Source organism: Acanthisitta chloris, unplaced genomic scaffold, assembly GCF_000695815.1.
Source record: "Acanthisitta chloris isolate BGI_N310 unplaced genomic scaffold, ASM69581v1 scaffold300, whole genome shotgun sequence".
Classification (NCBI taxonomy): Eukaryota; Metazoa; Chordata; class Aves; order Passeriformes; family Acanthisittidae; genus Acanthisitta; species Acanthisitta chloris.
Window position 1 is genome coordinate 2,350 of NW_008650819.1, and position 27,697 is coordinate 30,046.

At 36.3% G+C, this 27,697-nt stretch overlaps 1 protein-coding gene across 1 annotated transcript in view; it reads right to left on the reverse strand.

Annotated features, from left to right (window-relative positions):
- Nucleotides 1–2,207: 2,207 nt before the first annotated feature.
- The window catches only part of CRIM1 (cysteine rich transmembrane BMP regulator 1 (chordin-like)), a gene marked incomplete at its 5' end in the record, with an annotated part of 27,057 nt that continues 1,567 nt past the window's right edge, over nt 2,208–27,697 (reverse strand). The window contains 8 exons of the mRNA XM_009070146.1: nt 2,208–2,836; nt 5,286–5,473; nt 6,873–6,995; nt 7,986–8,180; nt 11,937–12,158; nt 13,844–14,059; nt 18,359–18,568; nt 22,568–22,689. Coding sequence (XP_009068394.1) covers nt 2,660–2,836; nt 5,286–5,473; nt 6,873–6,995; nt 7,986–8,180; nt 11,937–12,158; nt 13,844–14,059; nt 18,359–18,568; nt 22,568–22,689 — 1,453 coding nt within the window. The remainder of the gene's footprint in view (nt 2,837–5,285; nt 5,474–6,872; nt 6,996–7,985; nt 8,181–11,936; nt 12,159–13,843; nt 14,060–18,358; nt 18,569–22,567; nt 22,690–27,697) is intronic.

The window sequence follows — 27,697 nt, forward strand, 5'->3', positions numbered from 1 at the left end:
CTAGGTTTCAGAAAATTATATCTGCATTTCTCTTACAAGAGCACAACAGGAACCAAAGTAAAAGAGTGTAATGGATACAGCACATAGGATAAATCATATCTTTAAAATAATAATAATAAAATAATAATAATAAAAAACATTTTACACCATGTCCTATATCCTGCTAATATTTTCAGAATATGGCCTTGATTGTAAAACAAAAGCAAGCATTTACAATTTCTGGATAAAGACTGCTTACTCTTATGCAAGGAATGGATGTTTTGTCTTGACAAAATCTTTGTAGTAACTGGACAGAAACATCTCTGTTTCAATATCAGATTGAGTACAAAACACTGGGGAGACTACATTTTTTCTTATTGGTGGTTGGAAACTGAAGTTATATAAGCAGAAAAAATGTTGACCCTTAATGATACACCTATTTTTTTCTTTGATGCAAACAGCTAGAACACCTTTTTGATATTCTAAAACAAAAAAATTGTTAATCTTCAAATTAATAAATTAGGTCATTATAATAATAAATTAGGTTTTTTTTTTCAGTTTTAAAGTTCAGCAACCTCTGACCAAGTATTTACAACAATACTTGAGAGTTCCTTTACAAAAAATACATTTTCTTTTCACATTAAGCATACTGGGTATCTGTGTCTCTTATGACAAGCATTTGTAAAAGAAAAAAGGCAATGCACAAATGGGTAATTAGTATAAAAGTGCCAAGACCTGTTTGGAAAGTTAACATTGTATTATACAGTCAGAGTTATAAATGAGGCAAGCTACAACAAACTTCCAGCTTAATGTGGACAATATTCCAGTAGTTGTTTCAAACAATTGTTTGAAAAACAAAAAACAAAAACAGAACAAAAAAAAAAAAAGAAAAAAAAAAGGAAAGAAAATAAAAAATAAAATCCAGGAGCTGATGGTGTTATTTTATGGAGCTGATTAGTGCTGCATGTATATTGTCATCAGTGTCTCTAGCCAATGCATTCATTAAAAAGCCTTTTTAAGGCTAAGCAGGAAAAGAAAAATAAGAAACACCCTGAAATGTAGCAAGTAGCAAGAGCAACGCTTACTGCTATAATCGTGCACGTACTGTACACACGCCAACACAAGAGTGCACACACACGCGCACACACACACACACACACAAACACTTTCAAATCAAACCAAATCAAACCAAATCAAACTGTAGGTAGAATGAGATGCTCTTTTCTTGTCTTTCCTAAACTCACGAGGAGTTTACTCCTAAACTCACAATTAAGCATTGATATGGAATGCCTGTTATCTGTTTCTGCTCTGGGTAAAATCTCTCAGATAAAAATACATTCAACAAGAAAAAAAAATAGAAAAAATATATACTGTATACATAGTACTTTATATATACAGTATATATATGCATAGTGTATATACACATGCACGTATATATACATATGTATACCTACATGCATTTGTATATACATATATATATACACAAACATACAAATACTTTTTGTTGTTTTTAGCATAATTATATTTACATAAATATTCCTATAATGCTAAAGTTTAAAGAAGCATGATCTCCTTTTTTTTTCTGAGCTTCAAAAAAGGTGCTTGAGTAATATACAATTAAAATTAAGCAGCTTCCTAGCATGGAAGTAGTTTCTAAATCTGCATACCAGTAAATAAGAACATCAACAGGAAAAAAACAACAACCTTAAAACAGTCTCTTTTTTTACTCTCTTGTAAGCAAGAGCTTTGTCCAACAAAAATATTTTTCCTTCTCCTGTATGAACAATCAGAGATTGATATAAAATAACAAAACAAAACCACAACAGACAAACAAACAAAAGCCCCTGGAACTGCATGGTGTTCTTGACTTTTCCTTCCTTCCTTCAATACTGCTGTCAAAAGATCCAGTGCTCATATCAGGAATTACTTAGGCCTCAGTCATTTGCTAACTCTGCCAAAGTCTGGCTAATCTAGCCAATCAGCTTTGAAGAAAACAAAAATAAAAACGAAAAGCAGCACAAGGTATAATTTTACACATCCTTAATAAACCCACCCTTTATTTTCTGCTATAATCTTTTCCTTGCTATTTCATTAACTACTGCAGCTTCTCATCATATAGAAAAATATTTGCAGCTACACCACACCTGTGATGTGACAAATTCTGTTCTAGGAGTATATTATGGTTGCAACAGCTGGAAAAAAAAATCAGACCTTTTCATATTTTTTTCACCTGGGGTTAAGCTTTGCTGCAACAGATGTCATTTCAGAACAACAAGAAAAACCACTATCCTGCTGCTCAGCAGGATACTTTATTGTCTTCTCCAGCCAAGCACGACCAGCTTTGCTTCTCTGAAGCTTCCTTTTACCTCACTGCCTACCCCTAGCCCCTGATTCCCCCTCCCAAAAAACCTCTATAGCTATGTTACAAGCAAATACATCTTAACAAGTTTTAAAACTTTGGTTCTAAGAAAACACTTGGTCAGTTATCTCAAGGAAAAGTGGGAATGCTTTTTCTGGCACATTGCAGGAGTCAGAGCTCATCCCAGTAAGGTCTTAGAGCTGTACATGTAGTCACAAATCCAATACAATCCACTAAGCAAGTGCACAATTCTAGTTTTATTTTAATAGCAGACTGTCTCTCTCTCTCTCTCTCTTTAATCCTTGGTAAGGGTGCAATTCTTCAAACTGTTTGATAGAAATTATCTGCCTGTAGGTTGTTCTGTTTCTGCATGCTGTAAAATCCACTGTGTCTTGAATCTGGATCTGCAATTCGTAGCATCCTTTGAGAACTGTCCACCTGGACCATGGTACCTTTCTTGCAGTCCACATACACCAGCTGATTGTTTAGGCAAGAAGGCTGTTAAAACAGAAAGGAAATGTTAAGTAAATGAAACAATTTTTGTATTCCACACATAATTAAAAAACTCCTTTTGGTTCAAGTCCATAAGCACAAAACAAAATCAAACTGGTAATGAAAGAGTTGGGACTTCTGCTAAAGTTGGTAAAGGTTTATGCCTGGCACAGTAACAGACCAACACTCTCTTCAGAATCAGCTTTTTTCATCTTCTGAATGAAGCTCTGGTATTCTCATATGCCAGCTGGGCTGGTTAAACTGTCCTCTGTTAATCCAGCACCACATAAGGGCTTACCTTGTTGCCTCGGATGTGCAGCAGCTTGCTTCCAAGACTTTAACAGCCTCTTTACTGCTGAACATTTTCAACAACATTTTGCTCCTGGTTTCAATTCAGCTAAGAAAATGGGAGTGACCTAAGCTGTTATAGTTAATCTTGGCATGGGGTGTCCTATGGATCTTTCTCTATTACTTTCCAAGGTGGTTTATGTATTACTTCCTTAACCTGGAAATCATCCACCTTTTATCTAGTATTTGCTAGGCCTTAGACCCTTGCAAAGCAGTGTTATTGTGGAGATGCCAGTGTTGGCATGGCACTTGAAAGAGTTGTCTTTACTTGCTTGTAAGTATTGAGTAAAGGATTTAATTTTAGGCAAATGTGAATAACTGAGTGTTTGAGTATGTAATGATCTACAAGTGTGAATGCACATAAAATATTGCTCAAAGAAAGAGTTTAGCTGTTTGTACTGGCTTTGCAGTCCTGCCATTGCTCAGTTTGACAATCCTACAACTGAGAGATTCTGCAGCTGAGAGGGAGGTGAAACAATGCTGGATGCACGCTGTTTTAAATGGTTATGGGTTGAGCATGAAGGAGCAGAGAGGCAGTAAGCATCCTCTGTGGATACATACAAAGTTAGTGACAATGAATATGAATTGTGTAACCCTTACCACAGAAAGGGTTTTTCTACCCAGATATTTATTATAAAACATTATTTTAGAATGTTTTACATTTGGCTCTTCAGAAGACTGTGAACTGGATTCACAAGGATCAAGTTCACTGATGTTAATGGAATCAGGGCTAAACATTAGCAGTCCATTTGTAATTTCAAACATCTTTTCTATCACAGTTCTTTTGGTATTGATATGATTTAAGCACAGTTGTTGATTTGTTCTTTATTAAATAGCTAGACCATTTTGAATGGAAAGATGGCCAAATTTTATTTGCCAAATAAAAATTGCCAAAATTTATTTCAACCAAGTGACACTTGGTTGAAGAAACCTTGACATAAGGATACAATTATGACTCATACAGAAGTGTTTGAGGAAAATGATGTTCCAAAAATAAAGAGCTTACATAGAATTACTGATTACAGTTCCACAGTTAGAAAATTGTAATTTTCACTTCAGCTTCAACCATTTTGTCAAACAGCACCTTGAATGGAGAGGTAGCCACCTGAGGTTTTAGGACTGAATCCATTGGAGTCAAGAATGAATTTTTAGATGCATTAATTAAAAAACCCAGAAACTGATATTGCTTATTAGTGTTTCGAAAGACTGCAAGTGGAATAATACTGATTCCTCATGCTTCCCACTTCATTACAATTGAATTCAACTTTATGTTCTGACTGCATTTTGAAGCTTTTTTGAAATGACTTTTTATTAAAAAAATACCACCTCTGTGGCAGTGACAGAAGAATATGGGCATTTAATTTTTAAAATTACTGCATTACTCTTCTAGGTGGAACTGAAGGAAAGATGGTATCAAACTGTGTTCCAGGTATGGACAAAGTCTGTTTGATTAGAATTAGGACACATAAGTGGGGAATTGATATAAATGGCATTTAAGTATGGAGCAAGGGCTTAGTCTGCTGATGGAACTATTACTCAAAACAAAACAATGCTCTTTTCACTGTTCATTTCTATGCTACCTTCTTTTCCCTTTTTTTTTTTTTTTTGGTATTCTCAGAATATGTAATTGGTAAACATTTCCCAAGCTCCCTTAAAATATTAATCACGGAACTGTATGATGCAGTTATTAGAAAATGGGATAAACACTGCAAGTATATACACTACCTGTCCTTGGCCAAGACTTGAAGTGGATGAAAGTTAAGAAAGCAAAGATACTCTCTTTAGAGTTTGACTGCAGATCTGAAAACTGTATGTGTTTACCTATGCATATACAGAGTTGCTTTCTTGTTTAAAATCTTTTAGGTGACCCTGATTTCTGTCTAGTGACAACTTATTACTATATGCAGCAGGTAATATTTCCATTTAATAGTGGAAAAGAATAATTTAGGAGACTGAACAAGTACCAAGACTGACTGGTGTAAAATGGTTTAAGACATAATGAGAAAACAGTTTAAGAGAATTCACATAATGTGAATTGCATCCTACACAATATTCTAGTTAATGTTGTTTTCCAAAAGACATGAAAGCCTGGAAACAAATATGGCACCTTTGTTGGAGCTTTGTAGCAGGACACTGGAATCCACTGCTTCTTCTGATTGATGAGCACAAGGACAAAGATCAGTAACACCGCTATCGTGAGTGGAATTGTCACCAAGGCAACAGAGCTAACAGATGCATCTTCACTGGGGTGTGGCCCACTGCCACTTCGGTACTCTCCCTGGAGATGGTTCATGTCTGCAAGGCAAATGTGAGCATTTGCTAGTAATTATAAATGGGCTTTGGTCATAATGAAGAATGCAATTATAAAAGTCTCAGTTGTGCATCTTGTCACTCATATGAATCTGGACCTTCTCTCCTGAAATGTCACCTTATTTATATAGATTAGAAGAACTGAATACTAGTGTCTTGTACAGTCACTGTGTTAGTCAGGAAAAGGCCGTCAAAAAGAGAGGAAATAGGATGGAATCTAAAGCACAAAACCAAGCCAGACAATAACCTCTTAGCTCAGTTGTGTTTGCATCAGCTTACCTGATCACAACCAAATTCCCACTCGTAAAAAAAAAATGCAGCTTATGTTTCTATGCTGAGGAAAACCTGGGAGACTTAGGATGAAAGTCCTGGGTTTTTTTAGCTTTTAAAAACTGGTAGGACAATTATGATATGTTCCCTCTCTAGCTGTGGAGATACATGGTGCAATACTTGCACCACTCAGCCTGTGAACACAGACTACTGCCAGGGTATTAGACTGTACCAAGTTTTGCATGCAATTGCAAAGAATGCTAATTTTCAATGACATATACAACATTCACACACAGTTTGCAGTGTGTGTTTATAATCCCTAGCTAGGATAGTTACAAGCCAGCTACTAATGCCTGTGAGAAATGAAAATGCTGTAATTAACAAAGTGTAAGCTTAGAACTTTGTAAACTAGTTACATTTCATGCATCCTTGCTCCACACAATAGAATGCTATGAAATAATCCTTGGATTTTAAAAAAAATACATACAGGTTTAGGTTGTTCTTCAATTAGAAAAGGTTAACAAGGACTGTCACAGAATATTTCCTTTACCTTGGAATAATGACTCCAGCACAGTTTTAAGCAAAACATTTACATCCTCAGACAACTTTATTAGCTCTGTGTCATTATACCTGAGGTGGTGGTTTTTTTTTTTTTTTAAGCTCTGACATTTGTCTATAATCTACCTTAAACTCTGGTATATGCTTTTCCATCTTTCTTTGTCAATATAGGAATGCCAAATGGGTCAAATGAAGGTTTACCAACTCCAGTGACCTGCTTTCTAGCTTTCATATCAGAAAAGACACTGCACAATCACTCCTCAGTCATCATTTTATTGCATTCTTAATTTTATAGAACGCTATCATACCAACACAGATGTTTCTTCCAAGAGGAAGATGGAATGATAATGGGGCCAAATTGCATAAATATAATTTAATAGACTGACTCATCTTTACTCAAAGCAAAAGGCATGTGAGAGTTATGCACTGAAGAACAGTCTCAGCTAACCACCTTTTCAAAGCATTATACAGATGCTACCTGGATAGAACAAGTAGATGAATTAAAACACAGGGAATAAACACAGACCTAAGTTATCCCAGTTTATACAGATCTTACCTCTGTGAATGTGGATTATATCATTTTCACTCGGTGTTGGCCAGTTTGGTACTTCTAGTTCAACATTTCCTCGATGATTTGTCTTCTCAATAGGGATGTTAGTGGGCTCAGGTACATACATCTCTGTGAAATGAGATTAATGTGTTTCACAAATTACAGGCTGCTTAACTTCCCAGTGCTGTTCTTAGTTCAGGAAATATTCTTGACCATTTGCAGCACTTTGTCCTATGAATTCTTTTATTTGTTTCAGAATTTTCATTGTTATTAGTCTGGGATTTTGTTTGAAAACCTGGTCCACACTGTATAGGGGATACATGCTTGCTGCCATTTTCATAATCTTAATGTCAATGGGACAATTGTGGTGTGGACAAATTTGCTTTTGAAAATGCCATTTCAGAACACACACTACTACAGGCTTGCTCCTCTGTGATACTAAACAAAAAAACCCATGAAGGGAAGGCTATATCTTCCCAGATGATATGTAAACAGACGTGCTGATTTCTTTGCCTTCCTATTTTTTTTGGGTAATCCTCAAAGCAGGAGAACTGCGGGGGGGGTGTCTGTTGAATCTCTCCAGTTGTCCTGTCAGAAGTAGTTACTAGCTGACTGAAAAAGACTAGCAAACTTCTGCAGAAGTATGTCTCATATTAAAAAACAGGTGCAATTCTTATGTCCCTTGTGCCCACAGCTAAGAAAATTTCATATTGCTTTTAAGCCAAGTTAAAGTGATAAATAAAGCAATGTGATATTTGAAAAATAATGAATAGACTCAGAAAAGATAGAAATGCTAATCACTGTGACATAATCTGCAGAGATGTAAGAATATTTATTTTCCCACTTTGCTAATGTATTTCCATTACCTTATGAAAGGACAAAGCAGGGGCAAGCACCTAATTTTTGAGTATGCAGTTCTCAGAATAAGTGAAATTCGAACTGTGTCTTTGCACAATGTGCCTATCTGTTAAGAATATTAATTTTCCTGAAGTCTGAAAGTCTGTTGTCTTTGTGTTACTGTTCAAACATGGACTGACATTCAACAACCAATTAAAAAAACCTTATTATTGGCCCTGGGAAAGCAGCATTACAATAAACAGGGTTGTCACATCACATTACCTGGACACATGGGACAGCAGCTCCCCTCCACGTTGATGGGTTCAGCACAAGGCAGAGGTGGGCAGCTGACGGTGGAGCAGAGAGTCTGACCCTGCAGGCAGTAGCAGTGTGTGCAGCTGTCAATGTCCCAGCGTTCCTCATCTGCATATGTTTTTCCACTGAAGTGGCAGACCACTTTCTTTGGAACTGTATCTTCTGTTGAAGGAAAACAGTGGTTTGATCACATGGTAAAGGCCAATTACACACAAATCTGATTCCTTCCCTAAGCACAAATGTGAAACAATTGCTACGAAGAAATCCTGGCTGTTATTAATAGACCCTCTTTTCATATTCCAGAAAAATCTGTGTTAAAAAAAACGTCTTTTCTGCTTCTTTGTGAAATACATAATTAGCCTGGACTGCTTCTCTTCATTTTCTTAATGCAAGAGGCTACAGGACAGATGACTGGGACATTAAATGATGATGTGCTGTGATTCTTTTATGCTTCTTTAATGATTCTTTTATGTTTGACTGTTTGAGACTGCCAAGCTCTCCTCTTTCTCCTTGTTTCCTAGTAAACCCTAATAAACTAAGGAAAAAACCCTACCTACCTAAGTTTCTAATTAACAAGGTTCAAGAAAAGTGAACTTGGTATCAAATACTTAAAAAAGCCGGATAGGCACAATGCCAAGAAGGATGAAACAACTCTCAGGTGAAATAACTAGAAGTGCTTAGACTATTTATTATGACAAAACAAATTTTAAGGGAATCTAATCAATCCCTGCAACTGCATCAATGGAAAACCCCAGGAAAAGGGCAATAACTAAACTCAGTACATTTTTTCATGGTTAATATTATATAAATTGGAAATCGGTGTGATCTCATATTTTTAAAAATTTTGAATCCTATGCAAGTGCTTTAGGTGGTTTGCAGTATACCTGTATTTCACTGAGAAAGCAATAACGAAATGCTTAACCTAGAATGTTTTTTGCTGCTGTAGCACTTCATAGATATTCAAAATTAAACCACACAGCAGAAGCTCCAATAGCTAAGCAGCAACTCATTTTCATCTTCATTTGTTTCTTAGAGGCAAAGATTATTATGATGAAACCTGCTGATGACATGAATTTGCACATTAAGCATATGCATGAGATAACAGAATATGCTTGCACGTTTGTGAAGGACACACCATAATTTAATGCAGCAAATACTTTTAGAAGAATGAACAAGGGTAAAATCACAATAGTGAATCACAACAGTGTTGCACCTTTGAACCTCAAGTGGAAATTTTTAAGCACTAATAAAGTATTGCCCCACGTGTGTCTCCTGTTTTGGTGTCCATCTCTATGCAAGTATAAGCAAAGATGAAGGCTACAACACCAACAGGCACTTAAGGACAGTGGAAACAAGAGAGACTTGCAGTAAGAAACCCACATACAAAACCACATTTCAGAATATTGTGTCCAGCTCTACCTGCTTCTCTCAAATTTCCTCTAGTTGCACCAGAAAATCAGTCTCATCTGGTAAACAAACAGTCATTGCTCTGTTTTCTGCAGAAGACTAATCTTGTCTCTAATGAAATAGATATCCCTTTATCATCTCTAAACTAGAAGGTTATCTTTCCGAATTACACTTTCTTTGCCTAAGAAAGAAGAATGTTGAACACAGGATGAATTTGAGGATTCAATCAAACAACAAAGGATTCAAGGCCTGTAAAATTTTGAATTTGAATCTATGCAAACTAGATCCAGAAAGAAGCAGAATAAAATGCAGTCCTATATTTTTTAATATATATATTTTGAAATTTCAATAAATGAAGTTGTCCTGTTTCCACAGAGTTTGCCTATGCCCCAGGGAAGTCACTGAGTCACCATCCCTGGAGGTATTTAAAAGATTGGGGCACTTGGGGACATAACCTAGTGGTGGACTTGGCAGTGCTGGGTTAACAGTTGGACTCAATGATCTTAAAGATCTTTTCCAACCTAAATGATTCTATGATTCTAAACATTTTATCAACGATTACATGAAAATAGTAAGGAAGAATCTGTACAAAGATGTGCTTCATAGTTCTCAAGAAATGAAGAGTAAATCAGCAAGAACCAGGAAGACAAAAATTAAGTGCATGACCTGAGTCCTCTTACAAGGAAGTGTATATAGTTCATAGAAACCACAAAGAGTTAAGTTTCCATGAATTTCAGTTATTTAGACCACAAAACATTCTGACAATATAGTACAACTTGGATTAATAAAATGTATTATAATTTAAAGCCTTCATATCTGAGCATTAAGGAAAATCTGGCTTCTGCATTTTGTATTACTGAGCAACTGGCTACTAAAGAATTCATTAAGCTTTTACATCTCACACATTTAAGTATTTGCAGTATTATGCAACCATATATGATTCAAAGGAAATTAATTAAAGCTACATCTACATGTTGTGTGGATGTATTTGCAAATGTGACATGCAAGGTGTAGGCAAAAAGCTTGAGAGGTTTCATTTTTGTAGTTCATGGCACTGGTTCCTGTGCTGCATCCCTTCCTCACCCAAAGAATTCTCCAGTACAGTACTAAGGCTCATGTTCTGACTACTGGTTTGATTGCCCAACTTTGTAGATATTCTTTTTTAAACATTAAAATGTTTTCTGGCTTACAATTATTTTTATGGTTTACAGTCAATCACTGGAAGAAAAGCCTGAAGAAACACAGTTGACAAAGAAACTTTAAATTCTCCCCATTTAGTATGTAAACCATGACAAGAAAAAATAATAGGATATCATAGTACTTTCCTCTCAAAATGTCCCCATTAAGACCCTATGTAGGGGTCTAAAGACAACTGAAATTTGGATACTTTGTAATTTTTCTAGGCATTATTTCATGGAATTTCTTGTACATCATCTAAAACTGTATCACCTATTATTAAAGATATTTTATCTGCAATGAATTAAAGATTTCAAGAGTTTTATCAGTGGTACATATCTGAAAGGACTTCACAACCTTTCTGACATTTTTCTGACGAAGAGCTGTACTATTTATAGATGGGCAGATTGATTCACAGGTTCAAGTAAATATTTAAAGCCTGTCAATTTTATTACATTCCTTTTTACTGAATTCTTTTCTACTGTATCTCCCCCGACTACTTTTGGAAATGAAGGCAAGTAAGCTCTGAATGCTTTCCAACAATGTTACAAAGACTTAATTTCAGTAAGTACATTATACAGTTTTTCTCTATCAGCAGCTTCCATTCTACAGCCTTTGTACTTACTGTGAACTCACAAAAAAAAGTAATCTGTAAATAAATACTCCTGTTCAACATACAATGAAAAAGCGATCAGTAATCTCAAATTCTGCAACTTTAAAAATGCTTGGCAATTTTCACTATCTATGGCATCCACCATTTGCTTCAGCGCCAAATTCAAAACCAGTGCATGGCCCTTAATTCTTTATGCATTTTTAGTACTTAAAAAAATATTTTCCCTCTTGTTTTCTCTCAAAGTTATTATCATTAACAGACTTCCAGTTTTTTCCTGTATTTTAATTTAGATGCCTTACTAACAGTTCTCCATGGCATGAAATTTCATAATGCTTCAGCTTACTTCTGCAGTCATAATTCATGTTTTCCTCATATGATCAGCATAAATCTTGACATAACATGTGTTACCTGGCAGATATTCCTTTAAATAAAATAATTTTTGTCTAATGTCTTCACCTAATAAGGTGTATTACCAAGATTTCAGGAGGATGTCCTCTTGACTTTGAAGGTAAATTACATCTTATCTCTCCATGTGCTTCTCCTTAAAATACCACAAATCATGATCCTCAAAGCTCCCTATGCAGATTTCACTTTCCATTTCAACTGAAGGCACAAACTGCATCTACCCAAACCAGGTAAAACATATTTCAATTTGGAAGTAAAACTTCTTTCTTACTCCCAAGAAGGGAACAGCAAGTTAACAACTATTTTTATTTGCTCACCAATACAGTAAGGACAACATTGTCCCTTTCTCAAAACAGGTCTTTCACAGGATACCGGTGGGCAAGACTCAGAGTAGCATCTGATCACACCATCCATGCAAATGCAGCTAGTGCAGACATTGGGCTTCCAGGACTCAGCTGTCAGAAAAATATCTCCTTCATCATTTTTGCAATAACTGGGCATGCTCTCATTGCTTGATGAGGAAGGCTGAAGAGGCTCATCTGTAAATATAAACAAATTAAATTACTCATAGTGGCTAACTTCTTTCATACTTCCTTAATAGAGGCTTCACTCTTGAAGAACACAATGGCACTGTAACACATTAGCTCACTACTTCAGAAAAACTAGAGGACAGAGCCTCATTCCTCTTCAGTCCTTACATGTGATGAGGATCTCATGATGTGCTCTAGCATAATGCTTATGTAGACAGCTATTGAGTTTACTCAAAAAACCCAACCAAGCAAAAAAGAGAAAAAAACCCAAATTGAGAAAAGGACAGCAAAGTGAAAACCAATCACCATCAGAAGCAGGCCCTCAGAAAGCCACCCTGAATTGCATGGTATATAGGAATTCACCTTAAACAAGAGAGAATAAACTTTAAATTTAAAACTTGAATCTCAGCTTCTAACGTGTCAGTTCAAATCTTTGAAAGATGCAAAGTGAAAAGCTATTATGTTGCTGTCACCTTCACTAGTGGACTTAGGTGAGCTAATTATAAGCTTTTGAGAAACAAATGGAACTTGATCAGGCTTCAGCCTGATGCCAACAGGTTTGCTTTAATTCTCACACCTGCCCATGGGGGAGACATACTCCTGCAATAAAGCTGTATCTTAACAGACATTACTTATCAAGAAACAGGATTGTATGTGCAGAGAAAGTATAAGAAAAGGAGAAGGAAAGAAAGAATTCATAAGGGCATTCAGATCAGGTTCTCAATCTAATTGCATTAAGCTATGAAACTAAGCTCATTAGATAGCCACTGAGGAAAGATAGCTCCTCCAAACCAGTATTTTGAAGTTAAGCAAATGTTGTTATTAACGACATTTTTACTGAAAATGTTTTGTCAGGAAAGCCCCCCTCCCCAAACCCCAAATAAACACCCTCTAGCTAAACCTAATGGCAAAACCTAACTCTTCTGCTTTTCCCTAAAATAAAGTTTTTAGATAATAAAGACATATTTTCTCAGAGAATTTACATACAATTCACCAGTGGGACTAAATTTCCTCTGCAGCAAACTCCCCCATTTGCCATGTAAAATAGGAATTCACGTTCATTTATAATCAAATATATTTCCTTGGGGGAAAGCAAATCCTGTTTATCTTCTTGACACTGTGAGGCAGTCTCAAAGGAATCTGGCACACCTGTCAGGCTGGAATGCTTTAATACTACTCTGCTGCCTTCAACCATTCCATGTTAAGAGTAGATGCAAACAGAAATATTTTTGAGACCAAATCCCAAATAAACAAGATAGTAATAAAAAGGTTCATAGAAACGAAGGCATGCAGAAAGGCAAAGAAACAAGCCTGTATCTACCTAGCACTCAGACTGCTTTCAAAGGTTCTCTAATCCTGAATGCCTCCATAAACGAGTGCATATTTCCAGTGTGTATTTCCTAAATCTTCCAACTAAGGATTCGGGTTGTCACATAACCCTTATATTATTAGATTGCCTTGAAAAACTTTCAAAGTCCAGGGTGACAGCTCCCCTTTACACATAAGATCACTCTTGCACACAGTCAAGTTCTGCATTTGAATTAGAGGACTGCAGGCTCTCACTCCAAACTGCCTAAGAACAAAGGCACCACACAACAAACAACAGTGCCCGTACTGCAACACTGTCACACTGAAACATCATACATTCTCAGATCAAGGAAGGGCTCTGATGAAAGCTGGTTGTCAGCATGTACCTGGGCACTGCGGGCAGCAGGAGTCCTGTGTGCGCGTTGGGTTTTGACAAAGAAGAGGTGGACAGACTTCAGTCTCACACAGGACACGTCCACTGTGGCATGTACATTGTGTGCATGAATCAATATTCCATGTCTCTCCTTCTACAAAGTATTCCCCACCAGGAGCATGACAGATTGATGGACTGGTGAGCTCTGGCTTTTGTACGATTATTTCATCTGGGAAAAACAGAAGACAGGCAAAAGGAACTGTGACTCTAATGATTAACAAAGGTATCCAAGATTAAGAATTTCTATTATTGAAAATATTAGCAAAAAACCCAGGCAGATACATATTCTTAATGAAGCTCTTTTGACTCTGTCACCTGCATCTCATGGAAAATGGGAAAAATGTAAACAAGAAACAATTTGAGAATCACCCTAAAAAAAGACAAGTTAATAAAAATCAGAGAGAACTTCAGACATTCTCAGCATTTCAGAAACAAACGAAACCAACCAGTGATGAAGGAATTCCAAAAGACAGTTCTCATTTTCTGAAAAATTCTACTGATATGACAGTTTTTTAACTCTTAAATATTAGCATCAGTGCAATTCCTGGAAGGATGGCTAAGTATGCTTCTCATCTGGGTTTTAGGAATTCCAGGTTCAAGTTAAATTCCCCAACAGATATGTGTCTATATCATCTGATGCCATAGAAAAAAAACCAAACAACCCACTCAAAGCCCCCAAACAAACAAAAAACCTACCAGAAAGAAAACCACAGAATCCTTTACTCAACCCCCTAAAAACATATAAGCATTTCACATTGGTGAAAGTCCTTCATCACTGTTCCAGTAAAAAAATAGCCCCAAACCCCAAAACTGCCATCTTTGAAATAAAGAGATGCCACAGTGTGTAAACTTGTATTTCCAGTGACCGTATCTCACCAAATCAACCTTACTTCCTTTCCAAAGAATTAATTACATTACCTCTACAGCGCTGGCTAAAAGATTCACCCAGGGCATTTAAAAACCAGAATTGACCTCCTTCAAGAATGGAACTGAAATTGTTCTCCTTGTTCAGCATGAGTATCCTGCAACCACTGGGGTACTAAAAATTGGGGAAGCCCTCTTTACCTCCTGATGTTTTAAAAGAAAAAAAGAAACCTATCCTGCACTTTGAGGGTGTTTAAGCAATTTACTACCAAGAAAAGGTTATGCCATGAACTACATCATAGTCTGCTTAAAATGATTTGAAGTCCACCCCACATAAGGGGCAGTTGCCTGCTTACCATGCTGGTTGCTTTGGACCTGGAGTGACTCCACCAGCTTTTTCCATGCCCTGTGTATAGGAATTGAGATGCTTTGCACAGCATGTTTCATTCATGGCTATGGAAGCCATGAGTTTGAAAGCTACATGCTGCAAAGTGAAGCTTCTGCCTTGTAAGTGATGTCCTTCAGCCTGAACTCAACCCATTTAACATTAGGCAGCTAAGTCAGGTGCCTCTGTTGAGAACTGAACTGCTTTAGGTTTCCTGTGCTATGAATGGAGGGGAAAAGAAAGTGACTTGCAGCTAATGATACTACATCTCTAAACAACTCTCTGAAGGTCCCTCTCTCCTACTTAATTATAATGATGCCTAATGTGAACATCATCCTAATTCAAATATCTTGGTTAAAGAGAGAAAAATTAAGTGGACAGCAGCTCCCCTAGTTATTTAGGCAGGCCAAGGCTCACAAAGTGCTCATGGTTTCTCCTCACGTCTGTAGCACTGCTGTACCTGTCTGGAGAACGGTGTTTGTGCCCTTCGCTCTACGACATTGCCACATAGAAGACACACTACTCAATTGTTTATTTTCATTTCTGGAGAATGATAAGGAGAACTCAAGGAAGCTGACTCTGACTGATCTTACTCTACGCACGAAGTATAGTGTGTGTGTATATATATATATATATACACACACACACACACACACACTGTGCTTTTCTTCAATCATGGAATAATTTTATCTTTCACGGATTTCTTATGCTATGCTTTCCCAACTGCTTATATTTAATTAACAACATATGTGATTCAGCAGTATTTACCTGAAATGAGATAGCTGGTCTGCTGCTGCCTTGGCACAGATTTTTATTTCAGCTGGAACAATATATTACATTTCATGCAATGGCATCCTAACTCACTGTGGCAAAAGCAACTTTTTCTCTGAGTTTTCTGAGCCATCTCCTTTGCATTTAGCTCTCTGCAGTCACAGGCCTGTTTTGCTACAGCTCATATACTGTTCCTGATCAAAAAGCATAACCAGATAGTACTACTGTATGGTATTGCCTACTGCTCCCTTAGCAACATTGATAATCACATAACATTGCAATTGAATTGCTACAAACATACAAGTACTATATACCTGAAGGGCAACTAGTCAAATATACACTTTCTGCAATGCATGGTTCTGCAAAACACTAGCAGTTAATGGCTGTCTAAATCTTACAGGAAAGCTGGAGCTTTTCACATGCATTGCAACAATCCACTTAAACCTCTTTAATACAGAGAAACGTGGCTGTAAGGAATGTTGTACATACAACATTGTTCTGTTGAAAACTAACTACATATGGAATTGAATGTAGCCACATTTTTTTTTTCAGTCTGAAAAATGACCTCTGAGAGCTGCCACTTCCCTGTGGATAAGTTAACAGTGCAATTCAAAACTCAGTACATCAGGACTGCTAATTATTTCAATATCCTTATGGCTGATATATTTGAGTGACATGCTCACAGTCTCACAATTCCAAACCTCATTCCTATTTGCTGAAAACAATGATATTTATTTAACATCATCAGTGGGGAATCAATATACTGCAAAATAAAATTGCAATTACATTTCTAAAAAATGTAAGACCTCAGTGGGGGAAACCAAATCACACTGAGACTAATTTGGCCATATTAGTTCATAAACTTATATATGCAGCCACTTTAAAACACTGTGTCTGCCTTAGCATTTTAAGAGTCTAGACTAAGTATGACTTTGCCAATACAGAAGCTAGGGGACCAGTGTCTTGAAAGCAGGAACAGTGTTGTATAGATAAACCTATGTAGGCACTATCTCTCAAGGGAATGGACACTGCTGGGTAAGCAACTGCTCTTTTATCCAAGAGACTAAGATTACGGGTGCTCAGAATCAAACACTGATTTCATCCACAAGAAATGTACAGCCTGAGAATATAGGTACTGCTAATCTCTGATCTTTACTGCTGATCTTTCTTCCATGAACTGAACATTAGGCTTATGAATGAATCTACCCAAACTCATTTTCCACACACAAAGTAACTAGCTACTGGTGCAACTGAAAGACAGAAATTAACATTACTTCGATTTGAATGCCCTGAGGTGTTTTGTATGTGTTTGGTAAATCAATATGCACAAGTATGCCGACAGTAGAACAAAGTGAGGAATTGGTGTTGGGGACCTAATAAGAGAATTGTTGGAACTGGAACAACCATTACACATTTAGTATTCTGAATCATGAATGTTTATCTAATGCAAAACTGACATGCTAACCTGCCTCCATTCATATGAAGTTTATCATCCCCTACAGTGCTACACAAATCATTGTGAAAAGGCCGAAACAGACCCTTGGGAGTCTCTCATCTCTTTGGAGACTGTTCTTTCCAGTTACCACAAGGTGTGAACTGGATTGGAGATCACCATTTGTCTAAGCTTTCTAAGGAGTTCGGTTATCTTAGACCATAGGGAGGATGCACTCTGTCACTTTCAGAAAGAGGATCTGGCTGCTTATTTTGCCCTTAGAATTTGAAACAGTTCATAATTGCTTATATCCTGCCAGTGCTGTTTTGCTATTTAAAGCAGTTTCACAAGCCTCATTGTTCCCACTTGCAACATGACTTCCAATAAAGTCATAGACAATATCACTGTATTACAAATTAATCTATTTAGCACATAAAATACCATGGAAGTAATTCTTGAAGACAGAGGGCATTAATCTTACACTCTACCCTAGACGTATTTTATATTAAAACTCATTAAAATTGTATTGGAATGCAACATGAATTTTACTTGGCCTTCCCACTGAAAGCATTGAAATAATCCACTGCCGGTGGCACAGGAGCCTTTCCTCAGAGCACAGAATCATAATGTTCAATTACTTAAGACATCTGTTTGTGTACACCCTTGAGGGGCTGTGAAACATAGATAAGGAGATAAATTTTAATAAAACTTCAAAATAAAGAAAAAGATAATGGTTTATTATAATCTTTGCTATTACAGGTAACAGACAAGAAATTTTTACTGGTTTAAAGATTCCAATGCATCAGAGAATAACACGTTAGGACCCACCACATGCATGTGCTTTATTTTCACAGCTGAGGTCCTCCTGACAGCAACTCATCATGTTACATTTGGGCATAGAATCCTTCATCTATACCTACTACTGAATGATGCATGAGATTATTTTCATGTGTTAGGAAACAAAAGGCATGTGAAACGAAACTTGATTACAAAGCACGTAGAAGAAATGATGTTACCTGGACATGATGGACAACACTGGCCTGGATGTATGGTGGGGTTGCCACAATTAGGAACGGGGCAGGTGATCAAGGCACACATTTCCCGTCCGTTATGACAGTAACATTCCCTGCAGCCATCGTGCCAGCTCTCCTCGTTCTCATGTCGGCGCCCATCCATCGACAGGCAAGAGCCTGTTTTAACAGGAGGCATAAGAGAAGCTGTTGCCTCTGCACAAAATCAAAGGAAAATGAGGTGTACTGGTAAGTATCTGTTGCTTAGGAAGAAACACACCAACTTCATGTCTGGATTGCGTTTATTTTTAAAACACGTAAGATGGAGTGAATAATATTTCTATCACATACACTTAGAGTAACAACGCACAGGAAACAATTAAAAGGTATCCCCCAAAGAGGATGATAGGATGCAGTAGAATTTATCTCCTTGGAAAATACAATCACTTCTTTGTGTTGAACCTATACTTTTTAATCACCCAGAAATGCAGAACTGTCTAAATAATACAAGAAAAAAGCAGAAATGCAATGGAAGGAAATAGCAGAAAGCATGAGGCATATTTAAAATGAAATATTTAAATATCACAGTGTATTAGACTATCTGTAATGGGACTATCTGATAGCAAGTAGAATACAAAAGCATTTACAAGAGCTATGGATAGTCTTACGACTGACAAAAAATTACAAGCAAGTGTTGAAAATAATACATAAAGCACTTCAGTGAGAAATTATTTGTTGTATTACTATGATAAATGTGGTGATTGGAAGAGCTGCTTTGACAATTTTATCCCTCATTTCTTTTAGCTTTTACTGTGATGAGTAGCTTGGACTGCTGCACTACTTGCACTCTGTCAGAACACACAAGCAGTTGGTCTAGAGAGGATAAAGTCTCATTTGTGTCTTAAGGGGTATTTAAGTGATGCAGGATTCAGCCTCAATATATTCTTTGTTAATCAGCAGAGTGAATTTAGAGCCCAACACTCCCTCACCCACATCATTATTATGATGAAGGATTTAGGATCAGTTTGTCAGTGAACTGACTTGTTTTCAGTGGTAAGTCAACCATGTTCTGCCGACACATATATATGCCGTTATTTGTATTAAGTTTGTAACTCCATTTTCTGTTTACAAAAGGATGATGTATGAAAAGTAGTGATGTCTATATGTAATTGTAGTAAGCATTTTTTACTGTTCAGTTTCTTTTGCTTGAGGGTTTTTGGTTGGTTGGGTTTGGTTTGTTTTTTATTTTTTCACACACTAACACGTAGCTCAGCACTCCATCAGCTGTGGCTGATCAGTGAAAGGTGGTCTAAGAACCACAGGCAGATGACACAAAGTTTGAGGCATGTTATTAGAATAGGAAGCCAATACACAGAAATTACTTTAGTATACCATTTTGTGAATTGAAAAGAAATGCCCCATAAGGATTAAATACTTCTTTAAACAGACTTCATCCTACTGCTTGAACAGAAATACTATGCAAAAAACTTATATTCAGTTACTGCATTTTTATACCTTAGTATCAGATTATATAAATTCCAATTTGAATTAATACCACTGGAATATTGCCCTACATTGAAATGATTATTAACACTCGGAAGTCCTTGGATGATAATATCCTTCCCCTCCTGTAATGAATGAAGTACCTGATGTAATTAAACTTCTTTTCCTGAAATATTCTAAAGTATACTCCAAAATCTGGAGAAACAAACCAAGCATATAGGTAAGTACTTAAAACTAACTTCACAAACTGAGATTGTTTTCACTTTTGAGTTTTTAATTACAATTAGTACAAAAGCTAATACTTGAAGAAACCAAATGTAACTGGCTAACTGGAGGTATGATTGAAATGATCTGAGATATAGTAGTTCACAAGAACAAAGGAGTCAGTAATGTGATACCATTGCAGAGAAGGCAAGTTCTAGCTAAGATACAAGTACAGGAGCACTGTAAATTTAAATGCAGCACTACTACCTCTACTAGCTTGAAGATTTTACTACTGCTAAAGTACAATATCAAGCTTGTGAACTGTGATGAGAAACCAAAGTAAATGGGTTTATGTAACTTAGAAACCCATCTCTGCTCTCCCTCCTCACCCCCCCAGATGGTTTAAGGGTCTTCAGTTGCAACCCCTTAAATATTGCCAGAATTCTAAAGAGAATGGTGCTTAGCTGTTCCACATGTTTGCTGAGTGTAGGGCAAGCAGTAAGTGGTTCAATGAGTATAAAGTGAGACAGAAATATCAGAAATTATTTTTAAATGCCATATATTGCTAAGAAAATATTATTTTAGAGAGCTTTGTTTGGTCTTGTTTCTGTCTGTTTGGCTTTTTTTTTTTTTTTTTTTTTGAAAGTGAGATTCTTAATAAATTAAACCGTAGACAAACATCTGTCAAGGATTATCCAGATACTCTCTATTTGACGTGAGGGCAAAGAAATGGACTCTCCATTTTCCAGAGCACTACCCAGCCTTGTACTTCTATGGTTCTACTGCTATTAATCCTAGTGTAAGCTGTTTCTGGCAGAAGCAATTTAGAAAGTGGAGCTCATTCACAGGCAGGAGATTTACCCATCCCTTCCTCTTACTTAAGCATTTTGGGTCAAAATTTTAACAAAGACTCACATTTTTCCCAGAAAATACTAGTGATTGCTCCAATTATTCTTTGACAAGTTGCTAATGAAGTGATGTTGAAGTGATACGCACATGGCTTGGTATCTTTATGATTATGACACAATAAATACTACTTAGAGAGAGAACAAGTTGATTTCACTAAATATTTGTGCATGTTTTTAAATTTTAATTTCCAGTAAAAGTCATATGTCATAGTCTATGTGAGCAAATTCCCTCCCTGTTTCTCATATCTGCAAACTATATTTGTAACATTCCGACTTTTATTTTGCTTTGTTATAACCGTCTGCAGTGTATTATGTCACGGAGAGATAAGATAATGTCAGATGTTTCTGATTTATATGATTGCATGTTTGCATTCAGCTACAGGAGGGTGACTTCAGGAACTCATACACTTTCTTCCAGTCCTATGTTCCCATAGCTTGACCTATTACATTTTATAATTTTTTAAAATGCAGAAGAAATAGCTGCTAAAAAAAGGTAAGAATAGTCATTATACAAAGCAATGGGAAAATAATCAGCCTTATTTGCCTATAGCTAAAAATCAAAACAGACAAGTAAGAATCAAAGAAAATAAGCATGAAAGAGCAGTTAGGATCAGAGAGGGATCAAGCACAAACAAAAAGTTATTAAATGCAACACATGGAGATGAGCAATGAAGGAAATCTGATACCCAGACTAATATAAAACATCATCTGAAATATATCTTAAAAGAGACATGCTAAATGCAGCACAAATATAAAGCAGACAACTAATGAACACAGAATCATAGAATTTCAGGGGTTGGAATGGACCTTACAGATCATCTAGTCCCAACCCCCTGCCATGGGCAGGGACACCTCCCACCAGACCAGGCTGCTCAAGGCCTCATCCAACCTGGCTTTGAGCACTGCCAGAGCTGGAGCATCCACTACTTCCCTGGGCAACCTGCGCCAGTGTCTCACCACTCTCACAGTAAAAAATGTCTTCCTAATACCCTTCCTAAATTTCCCCTCCTTCAATCTGAACATCTGATCTCAATATCAACCTTGAACTCGGTGGTTACAGGTTTGGGACGTGGCTTGTGTGAAATTTTTAGACTGAGAATACCAAGCCCTTTCTCCTGTGTAAGTGCTCTCTTTTTCCTCATTGTTCCTCGAGACTGCATGAAAGTGCCCAGGAAACAGCATTCCAGTTTTAGGGGAAATACAGCATATCTATCAAATCCAAAACTTGTTTGTAAAGAACAGACAGTGGTGAAAAGGCAAGATCAACATCATTATTGAAAAAAATTCCCTCCACTAGCTTTTTTTCTAGTAGCTGCTTATTAAGAGCCTGATTTGATTTTTATTAATGATAGCTGATTATTGTGACTTTGTAATGGGAGATGAAAGCAGAGCTGAGCCCTTCTGTTGAAGCCAAGATGAACAATAACAACAAACCCCAGCAAAACAATACACTTCTTTGAGCAGCATAGAACTGACTCCCCCATCTGTTACCATATTTCAAGTTGTACATATTCAGTGCAGTATTTCTTTTGCTTTGCTCTAGTTTCCAACTGCTTTGAAAACAAGTTGCAATTAGAGGTGGTAATGCACTTGCACATACCTCTGCACTTGCAGATAACACAGCCGTGACTGTTCTGCTGGAAGCCCATTGGACAGATTTTACCACAAGGCAGTTCTGGGCACTTCTTACACCGACAGATTTCACAGCCATGCTTGTTCTTCCTAGATGGCCAAAATAATTTGTAAAAGGTCAGCAAATCACTTTAAATATCTACATGTCGTGATTTTTAAAGCAAAAGCATTCCCTAAAGAAGTGACTGATAAGCAAAGAAAATCATGGTCAATTTTCACCCTTAGATTCAGGGGTTCAATGTGGTGCACAGGTCTCCAAGTCTGGCAAGTGCTCCCTCCACGTGACTGGCAAAATCTCTGCATTTGGTACTTTCAAGCCACAGCAGATAACACAGACGTATGTGCTTACGACTACTTTTGACAATAAATTCCTTTGCAAGTGAAAAGTTGAAAGGAAAAAATTCTACAACTGTGACGATGTTGAAGGGGTACGTAGGATTCTGTTATATTTACTATGTCTTTATAGCACGAATTACTGTTAGCTTTTTTCTTCCAACAACAGGTAGATTACAGGAGATTTCTTCTCTTGCATATTAAAACTAGAGAGGTATTTCCAAACTCATTAAAGAAGCAGACACAAAGTTTACTTGAAAATTTGCCCATAAGGTGCCAGTAACCCATATAAAAAGTTGCAAAACTACAGAAATATGTTTTGGAACAGAGAAAACCAGAGAACTTTTCAAGAGACAGAGTACAGGGAACTAAGAACACAAACACTTTCAAAGCTATTGGGTCAAGTTAGGCTGGAGTCAAGAGCACCACCTGCCAGCATCAATTCACAGCACCATGGATCCTATACTGAATATTTACTTGTCTTTTTTTCAGGAAGACAGATAATACCATTCAAACTTTAGGCACAGATGTACTAGACAAAGAAAAGACAAGGGAAGTTAAAAAACCTGATCTAGAAGGATAGGGGAGAAATAAATTATGTAAATCTCTAGAAAGCCTGACTTCAGGCTCTAAAAAACTATTTATTTTTTTTGGTTAAAAGGCTGAGGAAAACAAATCATCACACAGTAAGATGGAGAATGGAAGACTTTCTGTTTTCCTGTCCATCAAAAGGAATGTTTCTTTCCATCAATGTGTAAAGCTTTCAAACACTGAGCTCTATTTAGCAGGTTTTTTTCAGACCATTGTGAAAAGGTTTTGGTTTCTTTAAAGATGCACAAACTCAGTATTTCCAATTACTAACCTTAAAAAACTTTCAGTCTTAAAAAAATAAAAATCACAACATGATGATTACTCAATTTTTCACTCTAATATACTTCTAATATTTGATTCTTTCATCTCCTATTTGTGACTTCTTATTTTCATTCAGTGCAACTACTCATATATTTTGTAGAGAATGACAAGATTAGGGTGCTCATTTCCATTTTAAAAAAATTAAATCATCCGAAGCCTTCATTAAACATTCATCATTTAAAAATACCAGCCAAGCATTGTGCATAATTAAATTACATTCCACATATAAACACAGAATTCAAACCAAAGACTCTTTTCCAATCAGCTTAAAAAGATTTAAAGTTCTTATTTTTCTCAGGTGTATGAAAATATATGGGAAAGATCATCCCAAGGACAGGATTCCTGAAAACTGTGCCATCAGCTTGAAGTCAACTTGTTTTCAAACCACCTTTATCTTACTCACAGGTACCACACTATGCCCATGAAACATGTGCTGCCATTCTTAAAATGCTTTTGCTATGTAGGTCACATAAATTTTCTAATAAAACTGTTTTGTGCATGCTTTAATAAATAAAACACAACAAAAAAGAAGAGTGTGCTTCAGCTTATTTAAGTAAAACAAACACATACAGAAATCTGTAATTTTCCTCTGTAGGTCAATACACTGCATACAGGCTAAAATTTACTGCTCTTTACAAGATGCAGTGTAAGAGGTTGAACATTATCTTTTTTAGAATGCTTTCTATTTATAGATAAAGTTGTGTGTTTCAGTACTAGCCCATGGAGAAGTCCTGACCTGTGTGATGTTTTCACCAACCTCCCACAACACCTCTGAATGGGATGTGATACAATGGGGCAGACCTCATGCCTGAAACTGGGAGTGCCTGGCCCAATCATTAAATGGTCCAAAATGTGATACTCTGTGAGTTAATGTCTGATCAAGGTGTCATTTTATCATGCCTAGGACTTCAAATGAATAGTTGCAAATTGCAAGATTCAATATTTATGCTTTATAACTTTAATCAGATTACTATTTTTATTCCTTTCCACTAAATGGCATATACCTTCAATTTCTAAAGATCTGAGTTTGCATTTTGAAGTGTATTACTTTGTAATTTTAGTCTTCCTCAGGTGTACAAAATAAGACTAGTAAATCTAGGGAACAAAGCCTTAGTATTCTCTTCTTCAACATCATAAACCTTACTCTTTTTCTTACTGATATGTGACACTCTCATGCAATTTCTTAGACACTGGATGCTTCCTCCAAGAGTTTAGAAAAATCACTGGGATTTGTGCCTGAAACTTGTATCCTTCAACAGATTTTCCTTGACACATCATCGACACTGAAAAACACTTGCACCTGGAACTAAACATCTCTGCTTAAAGTGTTCTTGCACCTCAGAGACAATTCTCATGGACCTTTTTCCTACCCTTCTCAGAAACTGAGACATTGTTTTTTATTACAACAAATTATCTCCAACAAAGTAAATTATGTGATAAATTTCTTCTTATAAAACTAGGCTTCTCTTTTTTCTCTTCAGTCCTCTTTGATTTTCATCCAGAGGACTGAAATGTTTCTGCATAGATAGACAGCATTAATGAAAGTTTCAGGTATGTCTGCATTGGAGATGATGCCATAGACACTTTTAGGTTTCCCGATACAATCAGCCAGATTGCTATAGACACATACCACAAATTTATTAACAATAACCACCTGAAATATCAGCAGGATGATACTTACAGGTCACACAAACTAAGGGATTCTCAAGTCAAGAGAACTGCACTCAAACACAGAAAATTGTTTTATTAAGGTGCAAAGTATACCAGCCTCTATTCTTGGGTTCTTGTTTTTCCTCATTTTTAGAGATTTCTCCTCTAAGGCCTTTCAAAATAATGCAGGCACATATCAGCTGAAGTGCAATAAGAGAAGGCCAATAGAATGATTTCAGATGTTGGTTTTTTTTTTTTTTCCTTTTTTTTTTTTTTTTCCCCAGAAAGGTATTCTTAGAATTTATAATGGGGTATCAGACTATGATACTTAATATCACAGGTCAAACCCACTGTACTCTGAAGGTCATGTTCCAGTTACACATAAGGATATTTCTCATCTTTGATTAAAATTTTCTTTAGAAAATTGGTTAAGTCATAGTTCATGAGACCCCAGGAAAATCAGACCTTTTTTGGAAAACCAAGTACCAAGTTTCTGAATTAATCAAAGTTCATTAATTCATTAATTAACTCAGCTCACATGAAACAGCCTAATTCACAGTGAAATTAACAATAGCAAACAGTTGCAGAGACAACAGCAAAGAGAAACCTTTGCTTAAGAAAAGATAATAAAAAGCAGAAGTTGCAGAGTAAAAATATATGTAAACAGAAACAGAGAGTGCATCTCTACTGAAAATTTATCAGTTATACATGGTCTGGCCACTAACAAGGCAGACTTAAATCAAGAACATGATTGCCAGTCACACACACACCAGGAGCATGAGCCCAGGAATGGAAATTTAATGTCTTAACCTATCTTCAAAGAATATTTACTTTACCCTGAAGGTAAAAAACTATTTATTTCACCACAGGTTCTTAAGGTCTCCACTGTGTTCCATTTTGAGTTGTAAAAAGGCTGTCTGCTTTCCTCTAGACAAAAAGTACAGTTCAATACAACCAAACCAGACAAACCTGCTCATTACATGAAAGACAGTATTTCTTCCTAGACAGGATTCCAATATGGTACAATAAACTAAAAAAATGTAACAGTAAACATTTTTACACAAACAAAACACATTAATAGTAAATGACTTTGCAAAATATACTTCAGAATAGTCCTTATCAGCAGAAGAAAAACATTTTTAACAATTCAGTATGACATCTACATTGGGACTGCCAGTGAAGAAAACCAGTAGTAGTAAACTGAAAGAAACTAAAAGGAGAAACAAACTTGACTGCTTTAGATACCATAGACAAGTAAAAAAACAACTGAGTGGAGTCATACACAGTGGAAAGAAAACACCCAGACTTTGGTTCATGAATATATTCTAGGTATTTCAGTAAAGGTCTAAAAAGATGATGACAAAAGATGTTAAATAGACCTTACTTAATGTTTTCCTCATATTATAACCTTCTAATAGGGCTAAAGCAAATGGCCTTGAAAATAATAACTTATGTATGCGCTTTAAATATTAAAACTAAAAAAAGCTTTTCCTGTTCCAAACAGAACAATATTCAATCACACTAAGCAAACAGTAAAAAATTTTGTAGTTCATACCAGCTGTCTCTGCTGCTATGCAAACAGCCACAGCCTTGAGCGTGTGGATGAAAACAGAACACTCGGATCCTGTCCTGATAGCTTTAAGTTACTGACCTTGCTACAGGCAATAAATTAAGAGCGATGATATGGAAACAGTATAAACTCCAAAACCTATCAGACTTAGTGCACCTTTTAAACACCACAACAAATTAATCTGCTGATATATCACTTGAAAAAATAACTAGCAACTGAGTAAAATGAATGTACATTGATTTTTAAAACACATATACAAAACAGAAATAAAAACAGGTGTTCAGATATACAATATAAAGACTGTCAGACTCACATCCTGTACTAGCTACTGAAGATGACAAAAAACATGACAAAAGAATGACAAATGTTATATATTGTGGGGAAAAAAATCAAAGATGGATTCCACATTTGTTACAAGCAGCAATTAAATATATTCTGATGGCCATTATTCAGAATTTTTCTCTTTTCTTTGCCAAAATTCAGAATCAAATTTAAGCTAGTGCAAATTATTTCAGTGCCCCTTGTGAAACTGTCACACCGTAAGAGGATTATATGGCAACTCCCAGTAAATTCTTGAATAGTTTTAAGTTGCATTCCTTTATTGCTGCTATCTCATCCCAGCCACCCTTCCTG